The sequence below is a fragment of the Phacochoerus africanus genome, chromosome 5 (assembly GCF_016906955.1).
Source record: "Phacochoerus africanus isolate WHEZ1 chromosome 5, ROS_Pafr_v1, whole genome shotgun sequence".
In the NCBI taxonomy this organism is placed as follows: Eukaryota; Metazoa; Chordata; class Mammalia; order Artiodactyla; family Suidae; genus Phacochoerus; species Phacochoerus africanus.
The window spans coordinates 12,759,711-12,782,355 of NC_062548.1; the positions used below are offsets into that span (position 1 = coordinate 12,759,711).

The following is a 22,645-nucleotide window of genomic DNA, read 5'->3' on the forward strand; positions in this document are numbered from 1 at the left end:
GAGGAACAAAAAAAAAAAAAAAAAAAAAAGAGGAGGAGGAGGGTGAGAGAGGAGCTGGGAGAGCAGAGAAAAGGGGCCACCGATCGCCCCCCCGCTTCCCCGCACGCGCTCTCTAACCGTGGCCGTCCGTCTGCCGCGGTTACCCCGGCCTCTCCCTCAGTTCCCTGTGAGCGGATCTAGGAGCTGAGCGAGGCCCTGCCCGGGCGGCCATGCGGCGGTGACAGGAGCTCGACCGAGACGCTTGGGCCCCTCGCCCTCTCACCTCCTGCCCGCTCGCTAGCCCGTCTCAGCCCGAGGCTGCTCCGCTGCGGTCGCAGTTTGCGCGCGGCCCACGCTCGCTTCCCTTCGGCACCCCTGACCCCGGCGCTGCCTGGAGGCGGCTGCACTCGGGTGAGTCCCTGTCGCCTCATCCCCAGTTCCCCGCCCTGGTTGCCATCGCGAGCAGAGCCTTTATTTGAGACTCGCCCCCTCCAGGGCCTGCACGGACAGGGGTCTGGGCACTGCCGGCGCCGGTGTTGGGGCCACTGGCCCCCCCCACCCCCAACCCGTCGGCGTTGGGGGTGGGGCAGGAGCAGACGCGGTCGCGGGGGACGACAGTTGCACGCGCGCGCCTGGGCGCGTGGGGGAGGGGCGCGCGCGCCGGGTCGGCGTGGGGGGGGGTCCTCACGCGTGAGGCCCGCGCGCGAGCGAGCCTGCGGGCTGCGCATGCCCGGCCCCTGATTGGCCGGCTCAAGCGGTGCGGGTGCGCGCGCGGTGCCAGGCCCGAGCCGTGGGGTCGCGCTCGGCCTGGTGTCTCCGGGGCTCGTGCGCCTGGGCAGCAGACGCGCCGGATTGGCCGGCGGGCGGTGGGGGGCGGTGCCGCGCTGCCTGGTAACTGCGGCCGGCGGGCGGGCCGTGGAACGCCGCTGCTCCCTGCCGCCGCCCCTCCCCGCCGCTGCCCTGCCCGCGCCCAGGTGGAGCCGGGAGTGGGCTTTGTCCCGGCCCGGCCGGCGCGCCTGCCCCGCGGGGCCTGCTCTTTGGGGGAAATAAACACAATGACCGGAAGGAAAACCTCAGCCTGCAGGCCATGAAAATAAGCCATCTGGGTTTGGCCAGCGCCCAGACGGGGGTTCAGGGGAAGACAAAACACTGCCCTCTTTCCCCTTCCTCCTCCTCCACTTGTGCTTATTCAGTTTTTGTCTTTTAAGAGTCGAGGTTTTTTTTTTTTTCTTTTTAACTTTACAGTTTTGGGCTAATTTGAATCTGAAAGTGTTCCGTTGTTGGGTCCAGTTGGAGTTAGTGCTCACTCTTCGGAATGCGGGGCTCGGGGCAGACTTTTCACCTCCAGGCATTCAACTTTGCTGCAGACAATGGCTTGATGGGCCACTGTACCTAAAAGTAGTCTCGGTGTGTTCAGGAAAGGGGAAGTTAGTTTGCAAATGAGAGTGTGCTTTGCGGTGCCCTGGGGAGGCCGGGTCGTGTAGGTCCTCTGCCCGCCCCCGCGCCCAGCGCTAGGATTTGGCTTGGCCGATTTTACTTCCTACTGAATATTTTTGCTTTGTCTGTTTTCCATCCGCTGCATTTCTACTGCCTTGCACTTTAGTTTCGCCTGCCTCTTGGGAATCTTAGCGCACACCTGTAGGATGGAATGAGTTTTTCTTCTCTTGAGGCTGTGGATGTCTTTCTTGCTTATATGCAATCACTTCTTTAAAGCCTCTCTTAATGTTGGGTCACAATTCGTTGCTTCTTACAGTCAACTTGTTTGCCTCCCTTGGGCGGGCCTCTTTATTTCCTCTTGGATTGTGTTTGGTTCTGCTTGTGTGCACGTGCTGATCTAGTCACACAATCCTGGAGGGGTCGGGATTAATTAAGCCTTTTCCGCCTTTGTCCTTCTCCCCCTTCCAGTCTGCCATCGCCAGAGTGCTTTGCTTATGTTAGCGATGGCAAACGATTGAGTTATGTGCCTGACATCGCTCTTAAGAAAGTATGTTTTTCCTATTTGATAGTCATAACGCTGTAACTCCATTCTGTAGGTGAGGAATAAGCCTAGTGACCTCTTGGTTACCCAGCAAGTAAACCATTACTCCAAGGTTTGAATTTAGGCATTCTGACTGTTAACCCTTAAACCAGTGGTTCTCAAAACCCAAGCAAACTTCAGCCTCCCCTGGAGGGCTTGTTAAAACAGCGTTGCTGGGCCCCACCCCGGACCTTCTGATTTTGGAGGCCTGGGATGGAGTGGAATACTTTGCTTTTCTAACCAGTTCCCAGGTGCTGCTGCAGCTGCTTCTGCTCCAAGGACTTTGAGAACTATTCTCTGTGGTATGAAATTAAGTGAGGGAAGTTTATTCTAGGTGCTTGTTTTTCATTACTTTAAAACTAGATCTTAACCAAAAGTAATTTGGATTGCTTACTGTGGATTGCTTGGAAAACTGATCCAGAGTTAAGAATTTTTGTTAGCTGTGGTTACAAAATTAAAGTTTAATGTCTCCAGTTTGAAAAAGAGCCATGGATTTAAGTACGAATACAATTAGAAATTAAATAATTTTGGCCTTTTTTCACTCTCATTCATTCATTTTATTCATGGCACAGGCAGTTGTCTCCTTCCACAGATGCTTGAAGCATCCTATTTGCTTCTAAAGTCTGGGACTCAGAAGAGTTGGTAGTGCCTGGGCTTGGAACCCAGGCATTTGGGCCAAGAGGAGGCAGGCAGATCCCCTGGAGCTCCCCATCTTCCCCCAACCCCCCAAGTTCCACGTACCAGTGATTTGGTTGACTTAAGAATATGACTACAAAGATTTGTTTTGTTAAAATGTAGGCTTTTGGGTTCTTTTTCTTGGGGCACAAGTCTCGGTGAGAAAGATTTTTCATTTTTTAGTGTACTAGAGTGCTCTCTGGGGAAAGTAAATCTCATTTAGGTAGGAGGACTGGGATTAATATACAAAAATGTCTTTTTTTTGATGATGGTGCGATCCCAAACATAAAATATAAAAGACCAAACATAAAATATAAAAGACAAAGTCCCTGCTCCAGGTTGTTACTGTCTAAAGGATCCATAAATCAAACACTAAAAAACTACTAAAAGCTACTTCACTTTTTCTGTTTTCTGGTGATTAGATATTTACATTGCATCGCACCTAATTCAGTTCTATCATTGTTTCATTCTTCTTTGAAAACATGAATTTTTAAAATACCGGAATCCTCTTCATAACTGCTGTGGTGTAATTAACATGAAATTGTCTTAACTATTGGCTCTAACAGATGCTGATTAAATACTTTTTATGTATGCCTAAGGAAAGCCTTTTTTGAAGAATTGTTTGGGAAGTTGTACTCTGAGAATGCTATTTCACTTTTCTGAAATGCATTAGAGGTAATCTATCTGAAAGATAATTGCCAAGGATTTTATTAATAGCAATTTACCAAAGGTCATTGGTACCATATTTCTTCCAAAGTTATCTACATTTATTTGGATCATTGTTACTGACTGAAAGAAAGTAGGAAACAATTAATTGTTCATTATAATTGGAAAGTAGAGTTTCCTTGTAATCTGTGAGCTTAAATGGTAGCATAGCAATATGAAGATTATTCAGTTAACCAGAGTGTAGCTGAGGCCTGGGGAAGTAAAATTAAGAATTAGTATTTTAGAGGATGTATGTGTACCAGAAAAAAATTATGTGGATAAATCAGAAGTGCTGAGAGATATCATCTTAATAATCTTCATTTTTCATTCTTCTTTCTTCCTTTACTATTTTGCTTCTTCCTTGTCTTTCCTTTACTGCAACACTGACCGATGCAGTTTTCCTGTATTTGTTTTCTTTTTCCCTTTTTGTTTCCACAGTTCTTGTCTTCGTATCTCAGGCCTGTTTCTGGCACTACTCTGCTTTTTCCCACTTTAGCCTAGTGGGAAAGTAAGGGAAAGTTCCATATAGTCAGGGATTGTCAGAGTTGATGGAGGATTGACCATGTTCTTGGTTGTAACTTGGTTAAAAACTATAGAGGATTTTTAAAAAATTAGTTTATTTAAAAAGTGTAACTTGAGGTGTTCTCCTGTGCTGCAGGTGTTAAGGGACCAGCGTTGTCACTGCAGTGGTTTGGGTTTGATCCCTGGCCCAGGAACTTCCACATGCTGTGGCCAAAAGAAAAAAAAAGTGTAAGAGGCAACATGAATTTATAATTGAGAGAGAGGGAGTATGGTTTAGTAGGTATAGACAAGGTTTTTGAAATCAGACTCCTGGATTCAAATCCTAGCTCCTGCCACACCCTGGTTGTGTTACCTTGGGCATTTCACTTGACGTCTTTGTTCCTCAGTTCCCCTATTTAAAAAAATGGGGTTGATGATGATAGAACCTGTTTCTCTTTTAGGGTTGTTGTCATGATCGGGTGAATTAAAAAATCAAATACTATGTTTAGTACTTTAGAGAAATTGAATTTTCTAAGAAAATAAAATTTTTATGAGTAATACCAGTCCTTGGAATCCTAACTACAAGGTTAATCTCCACAAACTGGAGAATATAAATTCTGTGAGAGTAAGGACCTGTTCTTCTGGGATTTTTTCCTCTTGTGACTATTGGATTATTATTCTCTTTGTAGTATGGCAAAGGAAATAATTTTTTTTCCTTCTTAAAGTACTGTATATGGTTGTATTCTGGTATAATTGCAGAAGCAGTGAATAGTGAAGTGTTTGGTCCTGTTTGGGGTATCTGGTTAGAATGAGCCCTGGTGAGTAGACAGCTTGTGAATATCTGTGATGGAGATTAATGTCTACCTTGTAAAGTGTGAACTTATAATTGAAAAATAGTTACCCAGCACATAAAGTCACTCCATCTATTTTCTGTCTTAAGCTTTCAGCTATTATATAAGTTTTAGAGGTGGTATCTTCTTTCCCCACTGGGGATGTTGATGTATTTGCAATAGAAACTAATAAATGAGTTGAGGGCTAAGTGCAGTTTCTTTGCTTTTTATATAGGGCAATTAAAGAAGGTAGGAAAAGCTTAGTTATTTGTGGTCTCACATAAGTGTTTTATTAGAAATTGACAGTTGGATTAATGAAACCTGAGAAAACTTTGCTTATATGTTGTTTGTTTTTAAGAATTTGTTATGGAGTAACTTGTGAGTCAATGGGTTAAGGATCCAGCATTGTCTCTGAGGATGCAGGTTCAATCCCTGGCCTCGGTCAGTGGGTTGGGGATCAGTGTTGCTGCAAGGTGTGGCCTCGGTCACAGATGCATTTCAGATCTCATGTTACCTTGGCATAAGACTGGCAGCTGCAGCTCTCATTTGATCTCTGCCTTGGGAACTTTCATATGCTGCAGGTATGGCTCTGTGAAAAAAAAAGAAGAAAGAATTTATGTTTAGAAAAAGATCTTAGAGTTGACTGTAACATAAATGTGAATAGAGTTTTGTGTAGATTGGATATTCAGACCAAAACTGGCTTAAAGAAAATGAAGTATTGCAATGGAACTAAAATTAAAATGTGTTCTTGGCCTCAGATTTTATTTTGTTATTTATTTATTTATTTTTTATTTATTTTTTTTTTGTCTTTCTGCCATTTCTAGGGCCGCTCCCGCGGCATATGGAGGTTCCCAGGCTAGGGGTCAAATCGGAGCTGTAGCCGCCGCCCTACACCAGAGCCACAGCAACACAGGATCCGAGCCGCGTCTGCCACCTACACCATAGCTCACGGCAACGCCGGATCGTTAACCCACTGAGCAAGGGCAGGGACCGAACCTGCAACCTCATGGTTCCTAGTCGGATTGGATTCGTTAACCACTACGCCACGATGGGAACTCCTATTTATTTTTTTTTAATTTTTTTTGTCTTTTTTTTGCCTTTTCTAGGGCTGCTCCTGCAGCATGTGGGGGCTCCCAGGCAGGGGTCAAATCGGAGCTGTAGCCACCAGCCTACGCCAGATCCACAGCAACGTGGGATCCGAGCCATATCTGTGACCTATACCACAGCTTACAGCAACGCCAGATCCTTAACCCACCGAGCAAGGGCAGGGATTGAACCCGCAACCTCATGGTTCCTAGTCAGATTTGTTCATCATTGCACCACGGCGGGAACTCCCTATTTTGTTTTTTAAAAATACTTCTTTATTTCAGAATCTTAGGTTGGCTGTGGTGTACCTGTGGTGTACCGCAGCTTGATGTGGGGTATAGGTTCCCAGACCAGGGATTGAACCTGGGCTGCAGTAGTGGCAGCACCGAATCCCAACCACTAGACCACTGGGGAACTCTGTGGCCCCAGACTTTAAAACACTTAGGTTAGATTACTTTATTGAGGTGATGGTTTGACAAAGGAGGATGACAGCATGTACAACGCCCACCTTATTTATTTATTTATTTCTAAATTGTATTGATGTGTAGTTAACTTACAATGCTGGGTTAATTTCTGCTGTACAGCAAAGTGACTCAGTTATACACATATATTCTTTTTCATATTCTTTTCCGTTATGGCTTACCCTAGGATCTTGACTATAGTTCCCTATGTTGTACAGTAGGACCTTGCTGTTTATCCATCGTATGTGTAATAGTTTGCATCTGCTGATCCCAAACTCCTAATCCTTCCCTCCCACACTCCCTCCCCCTTGACAACCAAAAGTCTTTTCTCTATGTCTGTGAGTCTGTTTCTGCTTTGTAGATATGTTCATGTCTGTCTTTAGAGTCCACATGTAAGTGATATCATGTGGTATTTGTCTTTTTCTTAGTACGATTGTCTCTGGGTCCACGCATGTTGCTGCAAATGGTATTATTTCATGCTTTTTTATGGTTGAGTGATATTCCTGTGTGTGTGGCCCATATCTTTATCCATTCATCTTTGAATGAACATTTAGCTTATTTTCATTTCTTGGCTATTTTAAATATTGCTGCTGTGAACATAGGGGTGGGTATATCTTCAAATTATAGTTTTGTATGAGTATATGCCCAGGAGTGGTATTGCTGAATTATATGTACAGTGCCCGCTTTATGTGTAAGGAGAGCACGGAGAAATTGACCCTAGTATTGGAATTAGTTGGAAATTGGTTAAAGGAGTACAAGGAGATTCATTAGCTTCATGTTTTCCTGCTATTCTTTCTCACCCCTCCCCTTTTTTGTTGTTGCCATTTTAAGAATGTTAAGCCTTTAAAATTCAGTGATTACTTACATTCACAATGTTGTACAACCAGCACCACTATTTGCAAAATCGTTCTCATGACCCCAAATAGAAACCCATTGATAATTTCCCATTTCTTCCTCCCCTTAGTCCTTGGTAATCCCTAATTTACTTTATATCTCTCTTTATTTGCCTACTTTAGATATTTCATGTAAGTGGAATCATACAATACTCCTATTGTGTCCTGGCTATTTCACCTGGAGTAATATTTTCAAGGGTCATCTATGTGGTAGCATGCATCAGAACTTCATTCCTTTTTTATGGCTGAAGAGTACTGCATTTTTTTTCCCATTCATCCATTGATGGACATTTAGATTGTTTATACATAATTGGGCATTACAGAATTGCAACATGAACATGGGTGTACAAGTAGTTTGAGTCCCTGTTGTCAGTTTTTTTTTGTGTTTATACTTAGTGGGATTGCTGGGTCATTACTTTCTCTCTCTCTTTCTCTCTCTCTTTTTTTTTCTTTTCTGGTGGTACCCATGGCATGCAGAAGTTCCTGAGCCAGGGATTGAACACACACACCGCAGCAGTGACTCAAGCTACAGTAATGACAATGCTGGATCCTTAACCCCCCACTAGGTCACCAGGAAATTCCCAGAGTACTTTTTCTTAGGGTTTGTTATGAAACAATGGCATAATCACTTTACCTACCTAGATACTCAGGTTTTGTTTTTGTTTTTGTTTTTCAGGGCCCCACCTGTGACACATGGAAGCTCCCAGGCCTGGGGTCAAATCAGAGCTATAGCCATTGGCCCATGCCACAGCCACAGCAACACCAGATCTGAGCCATGTCTGTGACCTACACCATAGCTTGTGGCAACGCCAGATCCCCAACCCACTGAGCGAGGCCAGGGATCCAGCCTGCATCCTCATGGCTACCAGCCAGGTTCCTTGAGTGAACCCCAATAGGAACTTCCATAGATACTCATTTTTGAATTTACTTATTTTATAATTAAAAAAAATTAGTTTTTGGAGTTCCCGTCGTGGCGCAGGGGTTAACGAATCCAACTAGGAACCATGAGGTTGCGGGTTCGGTCCCTGCCCTTGCTCAGTGGGTTAATGATCCAGCGTTGCCGTGAGCTGTGGTGTAGGTTGCAGACGTGGCTCGGATCCTGCGTTGCTGTGGCTCTGGTGTAGGCCGGTGGCTATAGCTCCGATTCGACCCCTAGCCTGGGAACCTCCATATGCCCCTGGAGCGGCCCAAGAAATGGCAAAAAGACAAAAAAAAAAAAATTAGTTTTACCTATAGGAAAAACATTTTTGTAAAAAATAATAAAATGAATGTTTCAGCTATTGTTCACTGTTCTTTGTCTATATTTTAAGGTTTGGAAACGAAGAAATCCCTTATTACATTTGGAACAGTACTCATTTATCCATTTATCCAACATATTGAAGGCCTTGTGGGTGGGTTAGGTATTGTGTGAGATTTCCCACAATCTCTTTCTGGGAAAATACTAGTATGGGCAAATTCTATTGTCTGTTTTTTTTCCTTCATTTTTGGTCTCCCTGCCGCATACGGAGTTGTGAGCCAGGGATCAGATCCAAGTCGCAGCTGTGGTCTGTGCCTCAGCTGTACCAATGGTGGATCCATCCCTAAGCAACTACTGGGGGCGGGGATGGAAACTGTACTCACCGCTCCCAAGATGCTGCCAGTCTTGTTCTGTCACAGTGGGAACTCCTCAATTCTGTTGTTTGTTGAAAGTGTTAGGGTCAAGACTCGTAACTTCAGTTTGTATATACAGTCTATTTTTTTTTTTTAAATATTTGGAGCAAGGTGATTTTTTTTTTGTCTTTTTTTTTTTGCTATTTCTTGGGCCGCTCCCGTGGCATATGGAGGTTCCCAGGCTAGGGGTCCAATTGGAGCTGTAGCCACCGGCCTACGCCAGGGCCACAGCAACGTGGGATCCGAGCCGCGTCTGCAACCTACACCACAGCTCACGGCAACGCCGGATCGTTAACCCACTGAGCAAGGGCAGGGACCGAACCCGCAACCTCATGGTTCCTAATCGGATTTGTTAACCACTGCGCCACGACGGGAACTCCAAGGTGATGTTTTAATTTTAATTGTGAAACAATCTTTGAGTAGATTTGGTATAAGCAAATTTTCATGCTTGTGGACATATGCTTTAAAAGGTATACATCTTGGAGTTCCCACTGTGGTACAGTGGATTAAGGATTCAGCTGCAGTGCCTTTGGGTTGCTGTGGAGGTGCAGGTTTGATCCTGGCCTGGTGCAGTGGGTTAAGGACTGGCATTACTGCAGCTGTGGTGCAGGTTGCAGCTGCGGCTGGGATTTGATCCCTGGCCTGAGAACCTCCATATGCCGAGGGTGCAGCTGAAAAAAAGAAAAGGAATAAAAAGGGTGTGTATATTACATTTCGAAGAAGTGATTAGCTGTTTACTTTAAATTTACATGATGTTATATGTTAATTATATCTCAAAAAAACTGGGGAAAATTTAAAAAATGGAATAAAGCAGTGATGTTTTGACACTTTAATTTTTTTTGAGGGCTACACCCTCAGCATATGGAAATTCCCAGGCTAGGGGTTGAATCAAAGCTATAGCTGCCAGGCTACACCACAGCCACAGCAATGCAGAACTACACCAGAGCTCTAGGCAATGCTGGATCCTTAACCCACTGAGCTGGTAGGCCAGGGATTGAACTCACAACCTCATGGTTACTAGTTGGATTGTTTCTGCTGTGCCACAGCGGGAACTCTTAAGTTATTTTGTTTTATTTTCTTGCTTTTTAGGACTGTGCACCCATGGCATATGGAGGTTCCCAGGCTAGGGGTCCAGTCGGAGCTACAGCTGCCAGCCTACACCATAGCTCATGGCAATGCCAGATCCCTGACCCACTGAGCAAGGCTAGGGCTTGAACCCGCAGTATCATGGTTACTAGTCAGGTTTGTTACTGCTGAGCCCTAATGGGAACTACTTACCTGGCTTTTTTTTTTTTTTTTTGTCTTTTCTAGGGCCATGCCCTTGGCATATGGAGGTTCCCAGGCTAGGAGTCTAATCGGAGTTGTAGCCACCGGCCTACACCACAGCCACAGCAACGTAGGATCTGAGCTGCGTCTGCAACCTACACCACAGCTCACAGCAACGCGGGATCCTTAACCCACTGAGCGAGGCCACGGATCGAACCCACAACCTCATGGTTTCTAGTTGGGTTCGTTAACCACTGCGCCACGACGGGAACTCCTCACCTGGCTTTTTAAAAAGTAAAATTTAGCTGTCTTTGTTAGCTGTCTTCACATTTTTTCTGAAAATGGAGAGGGTAAGTTTTAAGTATAAAAGTAACAGTTGTTGGGAGTTCTCAGTGGGTTAAGAACCTGACTAATATCCATGAGGATACTGGTGATCAGTGGGTTAAGGATCCTGTGTTGCCAAAAGCTGCTGTGAAGGTCACAGATGCTTCTTGGATCTGGCATTGCTGTGGCTGTGGTGTAGGCCGGCAGCTGCAGCTCTAATTTTACCTCTAGCCTGGGAACTTCTATATGCTGTGGGTGCAGCCCTAAAAAGACCAAAACAAAACCAAAAAAACAGTTGCCTGTCACCTCAAATCTTGACCTTTCAAATGTGGTTTTTTTCTTGAGAGATCACTTGGTTTTTACTGATGATAATTACCAGCTTTATTTCAGCGAAAAGAAATGAAGAAGTATATCTTAAAATATAAGCATAGCATGCTGTAAAAGCTTAAAAGCCTTAGAGTTTCCTTGTGGCTCAGTGGGTTATAAGAATCCTGGGTTGTCATTGCTGTGACTCTGGTTTCAACTGTGGCGTGCTTTTGATGCCTGGCCTGGGAACTTCTGTATGCCTTGGGCACTGCAAGAAATAAAAACAAAACAAAAAGACAAAAAACCCTAACACTTAAAAGCCTTGGCTTAAAAAATCAGTCTTTTTCTGGCGGAGTGGGGGGTGGGGGAGTGGGTGAGGGCTGCACCTGCACCTGCGGCATATGGAAGTTCCTGGGCTAGGAGTCGAATTGGAGTTGCAGCAGCCAGTCTGTACCACAGCAACACCAGATCCAAGTCCCATCTGTGACCTATGCAGCAGCCTGTGGCAATGCCAAATCTTTAACCCACTGAGCGAGGCCAAGGATCAAACCCATATCCTCATGGGTACTAGTTGGGTTCTTAACTCACTGAGCCACAATGGGAATGCCCTTAAAAATTAATCTTTTTTTTTCTTTTGTCTTTTGTCTTTTTAGGGCCGCACCAGCGGCATATGGCATATAGAGGTTCCCAGGCCAGGGGTCTAATCAGAGCTGTTGCTGCCGGCCTACACCAGAGCCACAGCAGCAAGGGATCCGAGCCGCATGTGCAACCTACACCCCAGCTCACGGCCACGCTGGATCCTTAACCCACTGAGCAAGGCCAGGGAGCGAACCCACAACCTCATGGTTCCTAGTCAGTTTAGTTTCTGCTGTACCACCACGGGAACTCCTAAAAATAAATCTTGATAAAAAATTTGTCTTAGGGATTTCTAATTTTATTTCTAAGCACTTGCCATTATATATATAATTTCTAAAAATAATGAAAGTTAAAATGAACTTAAAAGGTCTCTTTGGCTCTGTTTCTTTTGTTTGCTGAGATGTATATGTTAAATATATATGATAACAGTAATATAAATTATGATACTTTTTATATATATATATTTTCTTTTTATTTACGGCTGTGCCTGCAGCATTTGGAAGTCTCCCCAGATAGGGATCAAATCAGAGCTGCAGCTGGGGCCTATGGCACAGGTATGGCAACACCGGACCTGAACTGCAGCTGTGACCTACACTGCAGCTTGTGGCAATGCTGGATCCTTAACCTGTCGAGCCACAACAGGAATTCCTGTTACTAAATAATTATAAAGTGGAACCTCTAAATCATATACCATTCTAATTTATTCCCTTGGGAAATACCTGTTAAGCTGCTGGAGATAAGCTCTTAAAGATGTATATAAAATATTCTTCTGGAGTTCCTACTGTGGCGCAGTGGAATTGGCGTATCTCTGCAGCACCGGGATGTAGGTTTAATCCTGGCTCAGCACGGTGGGTTAAAGGGTCTGTTGTTGCCCCAGCTGCAGCGTAGGTTGAAACTGTGGCTTGGATCTAATCCCTGGCCTGGGAACTCCATGTGTCCCGGGTCGGCCAAAAAAGAAAAGAAAAAAGTTCTGTGTTAATTAGCCAAGAATAAGGACATTCTGGGAGTGTAAGGATCTAGTGTAGTCTCTGGTGAACTGGTCTTATCCAAGAAGTTCTGCTTGTGGGACATTGCCTGGACAAACCAGAGGCTAGCCTGAGAATGGTGCCACTGAGGAATGTTTTGGAAATCATTTTACAGATAAAGCATGGGACAAACTGGCAAGGCTTAGTTTGGAGGGGAGAATTGAGGAGCAAAAGGTACTGAAAGGGCTCATTTGTAGAAGAAGGCTCTTCTAAGGCAGCAATGGCAGAGACAATTACATTTATTACAGAAGCTCCTGGTGAACTAATCCAGTAATTGCAGATTGGTACTTTAAAAGTAGCAAACTCTGTTGGAGAATATGTCAAAACTAGCGGTGTGGGGGTGGGGCCTGGCCAGGAATACCAGTGATAGTAACTAGTAACAAATTTTGAAAGCTTATTTTGAGTTTAGTGTTCTAAGCACCACTTACATTAATGCATTTAATCCTCATAGCAGTACTGTGTCCTAAAGTAGGCACTGTTGGGATTCTCTATGATTTTTTTTGAAAATTATTCTTTTATTTTTTAAATTACATTTTTGGCCACACCCACACTTAGACCAGGATCAAACCCACGCCACAGCACTGACCTGAGCCCACAGCATTGACAATCTTGGATCCTTAACCCACTGTGCTGCCGGGGAACTCCCCAGTGATCGAGTTTGATAGCATTTGGTATTCTGGTATTAGGGGGGATGTTAGCCAGGAACCTCTATTCATTCTTGAATTCCGCCAGTGTGTCGTGATGCCGACTGTGCGTAGCAATGGGATGGGAACACCTTCCCTTTTCAGCCTCCTAGCTTACAGGTTTTCGGTCAGTAATAAGTACAAAACTATCTAAATTAAAAGACCTTGAGGAGTTCCTGTCATGGCGCAGTGGTTAAAGAATCCGACTAAGAACCATGAGGTTGTGGGTTCGATCCCTGGCCTTGCCCGGTGGGTTAAGGATCTGGCATTGCCGTGGACTGTGGTATAGGTCACAGACTCGGCTTGGATCCCGTGTTGCTGTGGCTGTGGCATAGGGCGGCTGCTACAGCTCCGATTCAGCCTCTGGCCTGGGAACCTCCATATGCCGCAGGTGCGGCCCCCCCAAAAAAGATGTAAGTAAGTAACTTAAAAGACTTCGATATATAGTTTGATTGATGTGTAATCTAGTGAAGTTTCATTTGTTAGTCTTTAGATAAAGTAGTCTGTACATTTTACACTTTTGACAAGAAATTCCAAACACTCCTTCCTTGAAATGCACGAAGCAAGAAGAGTCCATTTCCCGTTTTCTTCATTAGCTAATAGAGACAAATTGTAATCAGTAATTTACTGCTCTCCCAATACTAATATTCCACCTGTCACAACAGAAGTAAAAAGACTTAAACAGTTATGAAATACGGCAGAAATCGGAAAAAAATTTTTTTTTTTGTCTTTTTGCTATTTCTTTGGGCTGCTCCCGTGGCATATGGAGGTTCCCAGGCTAGGGGTCTAATCGGAGCTGTAGCCACTGGCCTACACCAGAGCCACAGTAACACGGGATCCGAGCCGCGTCTGAGACCTACACCACAGCTCACGGCAACGCCAGATCCTTAACCCACTGAGCAAGGCCAGGGATCAAACCTGCAACCTCATGGTTCCTAGGCAGATTCGTTAACCACTGCGCCACGAGGGGAACTCCAAGGAAAAATTTTAATTAGCGCATGAACTTTGCAAAGTAGTTACAAGAAGAGTGAACAAAAATTTCCCACTGATTATCCTTCACCCAGAAAGCACATTCAGGTTTTGCCAAATGTCACTCTGTAGCAAAAGGGTCTAATCCAGCCTTGTGCTTTTCTCCCAGTTGTCCTGTCTAATATACTTCATTTCATGGAGTTCCTCTATGGCCCAGTGGGTTAAGGTTCTGGTGTTGTTTCTGCAGTGAATTGGGTCTAATCCCGGGCCTGGAAACTTTCAAGCTGTGGGTGCAGCCCAAAAAAGAAAAACTGTATATACGTCACTTTAGAACAGTTCCCTAGTCTTTGATGTTCATGCCCTTGACCTTTTTGAGGGTTACAGGGCAGTCATTTCATAAAATACTGGTTTATTTGGGTTTGCCCAGTGCATTTTGGGCAGGAATGTCATTGTGTTTTGTTGGATGGGTGTGAAGTTTATTTGTCCTGTGACACTGTTACTTTTAATTTTTTAGGGATGAAGTTTAGTGCTTGGACTTAAAAATTGCTTCAGAGGTGTTATCCGAGTCCTTAAAAATAATTTTTCTGAAATTTAGATCTTGTGTATAGTGGAATTTAAAAATATTAAAAATTGGATTCTATTTTATAATGTATGTGGTTTGAAAGAACTTGGAATTAACAATCAGATATGGATTAGATTCTTTTTAATCTGTGATCTTGGTCAGTTTACATTGTTTTTCTAAGTTATCAGTTGTTCACATGTCACCCTCTCTCTCTCTCTCTCTTTTTTTTTTTTTTTGTCTCTTTGCCTTTTCTAGGGCTGCTCCTGTGGCGTATGCTCCCAGGCTAGGGGTCTAATCAGAGCTGTAGCTGCTGGCCTACACCACAGCCACAGCAACGCGGGATCCAAGCTGCATCTGTGACCTACACCACAACTCACTGCAACGCCAGATCGTTAACCCACTGAGCGAGGCCAGGGATCGAACCCGAAACCTCATGGTTCCTATTGGATTCGTTAACCACTGTGCCACGATGGGAACTCCTAATTTAGTATGTTTAAGATGGTGACATGTGAGGAGTTCCCGCTGTGGCACAGTGGTTAACGAATCTGACTAGGAACCATGAGGTTGCAGGTTCGATCCCTGCCCTTGCTCAGTGGGTTAAGGATCTGGCGTTGCCGTGAGCTGTGGTGTAGGCCGGTGGCTACAGCTCCAATTAGACCCCTAGCCTGGGAACCTCCGTATGCTGTGGATGTGGCCCTAGAAAAGGCAAAAAGACAAAAAAAAAAGTTACTAAGTTAATTTCTTGGGATCATTCAGAAGATAAACTAATAGGTCAGTGAATTATCTTAGACATAGTTTCTATAGAAACTACTAAGTGGATATGACTAGAACAAGTGGTAATATGTTGAAAAAGTGTTAAGATACTTATAAATTCTACATTCACAATCAAAACTGATTTTGCTAAATGTGTAATGACTTTTTTTTTTTTTTTGTCTTTTTGCTATTTCTTGGGCCGCTCCCGCGGCATATGGAGGTTCCCAGGCTAGGGGTCGAATCGGAGCTGTAGCCACCCGCCTACGCCAGAGCCACAGCAACGTAGGATCCGAGCCGCATCTGCGACCCACACCACAGCTAATGGCAACGCCAGATCGTTAACCTACTGAGCAAGGGCAGGGACCGAACCCGCAACCTCATGGTTCCTAGTCGGATTCGTTAACCACTGCACCACGACGGGAACTCCCTAAATGTGTAATGACATTTTAAGGATGAATAAATTTCCTGAGAAAACAGATTCTTTAGCTTTTAGTATTTATTAATTGTTGGTACAAAATGGAGGTATTAGGTATTAACCAGTTTCAGAGGTAGATGGATTTAGGCAGCTTAAAAGATTGCCGGAATATGATGTTACACGATAACCCAAACTAATTGTAATGGGACTGAATCTTGTTTAGGATAAAGCCAGCTGACAACTGTTAGGTCCTTTCCATTTATTTTAGGCACCATTTTATGACAAAATGTATAACATTTTAGGTGATAAATTGTTTTCCCCTTTTTTTGGCCACTCCTGAGGCATATGGACGTTCCTGGGTTACCTATGCCACAGCTGTGGCAACACCAGATCCTTTAAGCACTGTGCTGAGTCAGGCATTGAACTTGTGCCTCTGCAGCTCCACACCTGGAACTCCAGGGATTTGTGTTTGTTTTTTGTTTTTGGCTCCGTGGGATGTGAGGAAGTTCCCAGGCCAGTGATCAAACCCGCTCCACAGAAGTGACTCTAGCCACTGCGTTTACAACACCGCATTCTTGACCTACTGTGACACAAGGGAACTCCTGAAGATGCTTCTGTTGGTGTGTATAACTAAGGCTATGGTGGTGCCTTTAGTCATTAATTTTTTTGAAACTTGGCTTTAGTGGATCTTAATAAAAAAGAATTGGGGGAGTTCTCTTGTGGCTCAGCGGTTGCATGTCCAGTGTTGTCACTGCATTGCCTCAGGTTGCTGTTGTGGTGGGGATTCAGTCCCTGGCCCAGGAATTTCCATATGCCATGGACACTGCCAAAAAAAAAAAAAAGAAGTAAATTTGAGTTTTAACTCAACTCATATACAAAGAAACCCTGGAACTAGATCTCAAAGGATGGAAACAACTGAAAAGGCACTGGGGGGAATAAAAGGCCAAGGAAGAGCTCACGGATCTTAAACACTGGTGCCGAGAAAGCATGCACAGCGCAGGAAAGCCACACTGCATTTTTGGGAGTGGAGGTCAAAAACTTGTTTGGGTGGAAGATTTTTCTGGTTAAAATATTTCCCCCCTCTCTCTTTAGCTCTCTCTCTGTCTCTTTTTAAAACTCTTAAGTCTGTTGTTGAATACTTGGATACATCACCTGGCCTAAATACTGTCTGTTGTCTTCCATGGCCAATATCCTAGTGGTGAATATTTTAGCTAATTTTGAATATTTTCTCAATTTTAATCGATCCAAGTACCTGGGGTTTAGTGAATATGGCTTTAGTATAAAACATTAGGTTAGTAAAGTTACTGATATTTGTAGTCTTGAAGTTTATTTCATCACACTTAAGTAAATGTACAGGTGGATCTTAGCTGCTTATTATATATAAAAATAACAGATAACCTAAGCAATCTGTAGAAAAATTTTGAGAAGACAATAAATTAGTGGACCTGGTGCCTCAATCAGTTCAAATCCATTTCCTCCTAGTTGAGCCTGGGTCTTGGATCTTGGAATTTTAATAAAGTTTTGCTAAGATAAACTTTGGCTTGAACAGCTCTCACGGCTTTCTGTCACTATTAATGCAGATATGTGTGCCTAGCAGTGCCTGTCAGTAGTGTTTTATGACAAAAGACAGTTGGTCTGTAACTCATTCGTATTTTTTCCTTTGAACAGTATCCCTTATTATTTTCAGAAAGTGTTACTGATGTCGATGTACTGATAGATTCTTCAGTGTCCACCATATTTGCTTTTTGGACAAAAATGGTAGTATACTTTTGCTTTAGTTTGCGTATGAGTGGAGTTAATTTACTGCCTCATGAGAAGATTGCCCCGTTGTACAGTTGTAATCAATGTGTAGTTATTTACTTTTTTTAAAAAAACCCGTCCTTCTTTCATTATTATTGTGCATGAAATATGTAATTTGGAGTTTGGAGATATAATTCTAGTCCCTTGATATAAATTAACTTTTTATATGATCTTATCAAGGCAGCTAATCTTTTTTTTTCTTTTTTACATTTATTTTAATTAATTGATTAATTAATTTATATTTTTGTCTTTTTAGGGCTACACCTGTGGTGTATGGAAGTTCCCAGGCTAGGGGTCGAGTTGGAGCTACAGCCACTGGCCTATGCCACAGCAATGCCAGATCTGAGCTGTGTCTGCCAAATCCTTAACCCAAACCCACTGATTGAGGCCAGGGATCGAAGCTGCATACTCATGGATATTAGATTCCTTACTACCGAGCCACAATGGGAACTCCTTGACAATTTAGTAGTATTTTAGCAATCAACGTAATAAAAAATATTGAGACTCTTAGGGCTTTTTTTTTTTTCATTAGAGTGATGATGGCCTATATGAAAATGTTTCAGAGCTCTGTTTGACTCGCTATAAAATTTTAAAAATTATTTTGCTATTTAGCATTAATGACAAGGATCAGTAACTAAAAAGCAAAAGTATGGTCAAATAAAAACACTTACATGTAGTTAATTATTGGTTTATTTTGAGAACAGATCAGTACAGTAAGGACATAGATAAACCTAATCCCTGAAATGGATCTCTGTGAAGAAACAAGATTTTAAAGACTGGCTGGAGTCTTTTTCAGGGACATAAAAGAAGGCATTACTTCTGTAAAACAATAGCCAAAAGGATAAAAGGTAAAAAGATAAATAGTAGGAGTTCCCATCGTGGCACAGCTAAAACGAATCCAACTAGGAACCATGAGGTTGCAGGTTTGATCCCTGGCCTAGCTCTGTGGGTTAAGGAGCCTGCATTGCTGTGGCTGTGGCATAGGCCAGCAGTTGTAGCTTTGATTTGACCCCTAGCCTGGGAACCTCCATTTGCCACGGTTGTGGCCCTAAAAAGCAAGGGGAAAAAAAAAAGATAAATAGCAATAAGTCAATTAAGTTCAGGTTTGAAACTTATAAAGGAGAATCAAAATCTAATCAGGAAAATACAAGATGAAGTCAGAAAATATTCAGAATTGGGAGTTCCCTGGTGGCCTAGTGGTTAAGGATTCATTGTTGTCACTGCTGCGGCTCAGGTTCAGTTCCCTGGCCTGGGCATTCCAGGGGCAAGGCCGAAAAAGAAAGTCAAAGTCGAAGGTTTAGGGAAATTGAAAAAGTGGGAAAGAAGATAGAGTGGACTCTGGTAGGTGTTCTTGTGTGTGTTCTGGCACACCTCACCGACCCTTCTCTCCTGGTAAGTGTCCTGCTTTGCTTTCGGAGTAGCTGCTTACCTTCCTTTTCCACGTGGTTCTGGCTAGACTGCTAATCAGAGTGTTTTACAGATAGTGAGCTTGAGCTCAGGCTAGGCTCAGGGTAGCCTCAGGCTGGTGGGGTGACAGAATTTTTGTCAAAAAGTATCAGGAAAATAGTCTGTTGCCGCTGGGATCACAGTGTGATAAGCTTAAAGGTACTTGCAGATGTCATCTTTTTGTCTTGGAAAGAAACCCATTTGCTCAAGGAGAAGTGAGGCCTGGAGAGAGGGAATAGATGGAACTCTAACCTCTTGTGTTCCTTGAGCTATGAAGTGTATGCGTATGGAGTCAGTGCATACTTTAAGCTGTATAATTAAATAAAGCAGTAAAAATTCTGTTTACTTGGGTATTTGTAACTTTGCAGTGTAAGAATAGCTTTGGCTTATTCATAAATTGTTCTTGAAAATAAAGACTGTTAGGAGTTCTGCTTGTGGCTCAGCAGAAACAAATCTGACTAGTATCCTATGAGGATGAAGCTTCGATCCCTGGCCTCGCCCTGTGGGTTAAGGATCTGGCCTTGCCGTGAGCTGTGGTTGCAGATACGGTTCAGATCTGGCATTGCTGTGGCTGTGGTGTAGGCTGGCAGCTGCTGCTCTGATTTGACCCCTAGCCTGGGAACCTCCATATGCCCTGGGTGCAGCCCTAAAAAGACAAAAAAATAAGTGAAGCAATCAATAATGGAGGCTTGGGGCAGGGTCTTGTTTCCCTCTGAAGGGATACACATCCCTGAACTCTTTTTGCAGAACTAAAACCTCAACAAATGGAGGAGGTTAACTATTTGATGAAGGTCACTGTCCATCTCTGGGACCATCAGAACCAGTCCTGAGGCCACTAAATAATAGCTTCGAAGAAGAAAACAAGCTTGCACCTACCCTCCTCCTTATCTGTGGCTCTGTTTCCACTCGCAGACTTTAAGGTCACTTCCTCTTGTCGTCCAAAGGAGGGCACTGTCTTTAGGGCCTCCTTTGCCCAAAAATCTGTGAACAGAGGCTGAGTTCTGGCAACACTCCTAGGCCTCATATTTCTGGCAACACTCCTAGGCCTCATATTTATTTACTTATTTATTATTTATTTTAGTTGAATTTTTCTTCTGTGTTTAAAAAGATTGAAAGGAATCCACCATTTTTGTATTTCCTGTTTTGTGGAGGACATAATCATTTTGGCATTTTCCTTTTTGTTCCAAAGAACTGACTTTCCCATTTTAGTGACTTTAAATTTTGTGTTTCATGACGTCTTCTTTTTTTTTTTTTGCTGTCCTGAGGCAGATGGAGTTCCTAGGCCAGGGATTAGATCTGAGCTGCAGTTGTAACCTAAGCCACAGCTGCAGCAACACCACATCCTTAACCCACTGTGCCTGGCTGGGGATCAAACCTGTGTCCCGGTGCTCCCAAGATGCTGCTGATCCCGTTGCACCACAGCAGCAACTTCTCATGGCCTCTTTAATTGGGGAGCTTCTGAGTGTTCTTTTCTTTTTTTGTCGTACCCCTGGCCTGAGAAAGTTCCTGGGCCTGGGATCTAATCTGCGCCATAGCAGCCCTAAGTTGCTGCAGTGGCAGTGCCGGATCCTTAACCCTCTGTCCCACAAGAGAACTCTGAAGCTCTGCTTCCTTATCTTTTGATGCCCAAATCTAGCCTTGCAGTTACTTTTTATTTTTTTGTCTTTTTGCTATTTCTTTGGGCCGCTCCTGCGGCATATGGAGGTTCCCAAGCTAGGGGTCGAATCGGAGCTGTAGCCACCGGCCTGCGCCAGAGCCACAGCAACGCGGGATCCAAGCCGCGTCTGCAACCTACACCACAGCTCACGGCAACGCTGGATCATTAACCCACTGAGCAAGGGCAGGGACCGAACCCGCAACCTCATGGTTTCTAGTCGGATTCGTTAACCACTGCGACACGACGGGAACTCCTGCAGTTACTTTTTAGATGTTAACAGATGGGGGTACTAGGTCACTAGGTCACAGTTTTTAATGATAGGGAAATAGATCGGCCTATTCATTTATTTATTTATTTGCTTTTTTTTTAGGGCCGTAGATTTGGGGAAAAAAAAAGAAGATCCCAGGCTATGGGTCGAATTGGAGCTACAGCTGCTCGCCTACACCACAGCCACAGCAACGCCGGATCTGAGCTGTGTCTGCCACCTGCACCACAGCTCATAGCAATGCCGGATTCTTGACCTACTGATCAAGGCCAGGGATGGAACCTTCATCCTCATGGATACTAGTCAGCTTTGTTTCCGATGTGCCACAAAGGGAACTCCAGCCTCTTTTCTTAAGTTGAAATATAGTTGATTTACGATATAATGTTAATTTCAGTCGCAGAACACAGTGATTCAATATTTTTTATAGATCTTCCCTTTTTTTTGGCCTACACCTGTGGCATGTGGAAGTTCCCTGGACAGGCACTGAATCCAAGCTACAGGTGCACCCTGTGCCATAGCTGCAGCAATGCTGGATCTGTAACCCACTGCTGGATGGGGGATGGAAGCTGTACATCCACAATGATCCAAGCTACTGCAGTCGGATCCTTAACCCACTGTGCCACAATGGAAACTCCTAGAATGTTTTTATGAGGTGTGTTTTTGCTTTTTTTTATTTTTGGCCATGCCCCTGATGTGTGGAAATTTTCAGGCCAGGGATCCAGCCTGTGCCACAGCAGTGACAACACCCAATCCTTAACTTGCTGCACCACAAGAGAACCCCTCAGACAATGTTTTCTTTTTTCTTTTTCTTTTTTTGTGTTTTTGCCATTTCTTGGGCCGCTCCCGTGGCATATGGAGGTTCTCAGGCTAGGGGTCGAATCGGAGCTGTAGCCACCGGCCTATGCCAGAGCCACAGCAACGCGGGATCCGAGCCTGGTCTGCAACCTACACCACAGCTCCCAGCAACGCCTGATCCTTAACCCACTGAGCAAGGGCAGGGACCGAACCCACAACCTCATGGTTCCTAGTCGGATTCGTTAACCACTGCGCCACGACGGGAAGTCCCAGACAGTGTTTTCTAAAGAGCATGTATTACAAAGGAGTCTTTGATGTTACTTGTTTTGCAATCTATTTCCTTTATAGTAAGAAAGAAGAAATTCTCTTCACCTAGCCTCAGTCTGCTGATCCCACTTTGATCAGTAATCTGTGTGCACATGGGGGAAAGCGGGTTTGCACCTGCTTCTGTGCTGACCTGCGATAAACTGTCCCTGGATTGTGAAGTGCGTTACCTCTTCCTCTCACTTGGGAAGTTTTTTCACTGGTTCTGGGTGACATCTGAATTTATTTTGGGAGGTGATGCTGACCTAATTTTGTGGAGACAAAACTAGATGGAAGGCTGGGGGGTAGATTCTCTATCTTATGGGATAATAGGAGTCGGGGCAAAGAGAATACTTGAATTTTGAGTCTTATTTTATTCTCTTATGCCAAAAACTATAAATTTGGCAGTTTGTTTAAATGTGTGTTGGTCAGGACACTGAAGTTGCCCCACTCACGTTCTTAATGCTCCTCTCTCCTAGGGATCATGGCCCAAGTCGCGATGTCCACGCTGCCTGTTGAAGATGAGGAGTCCTCGGAGAGCAGGATGGTGGTGACGTTCCTCATGTCTGCCCTGGAATCCATGGTGAGGTGGCTTTGCAAGTCTGTAAACTTCTCCATGTTTGGATAAGATTGGGCTTGTGCG

General features: G+C 44.1%; 1 protein-coding gene across 6 annotated transcripts in view; it reads left to right on the plus strand.

Moving 5' to 3' along the window:
* The first annotated feature begins 263 nt into the window (after positions 1-263).
* The window catches only part of GTF2I (general transcription factor IIi), a 109,889-nt gene continuing 87,507 nt past the window's right edge, over positions 264-22,645 (plus strand). For all 6 annotated transcript variants that reach the window (XM_047779899.1, XM_047779902.1, XM_047779900.1 and 3 more), the window contains exons 1-2: positions 264-390; positions 22,482-22,585. In XM_047779899.1, the coding sequence (XP_047635855.1) occupies positions 22,487-22,585 (99 nt within the window). In that variant the 5' untranslated portion in view covers positions 264-390; positions 22,482-22,486. The remainder of the gene's footprint in view (positions 391-22,481; positions 22,586-22,645) is intronic.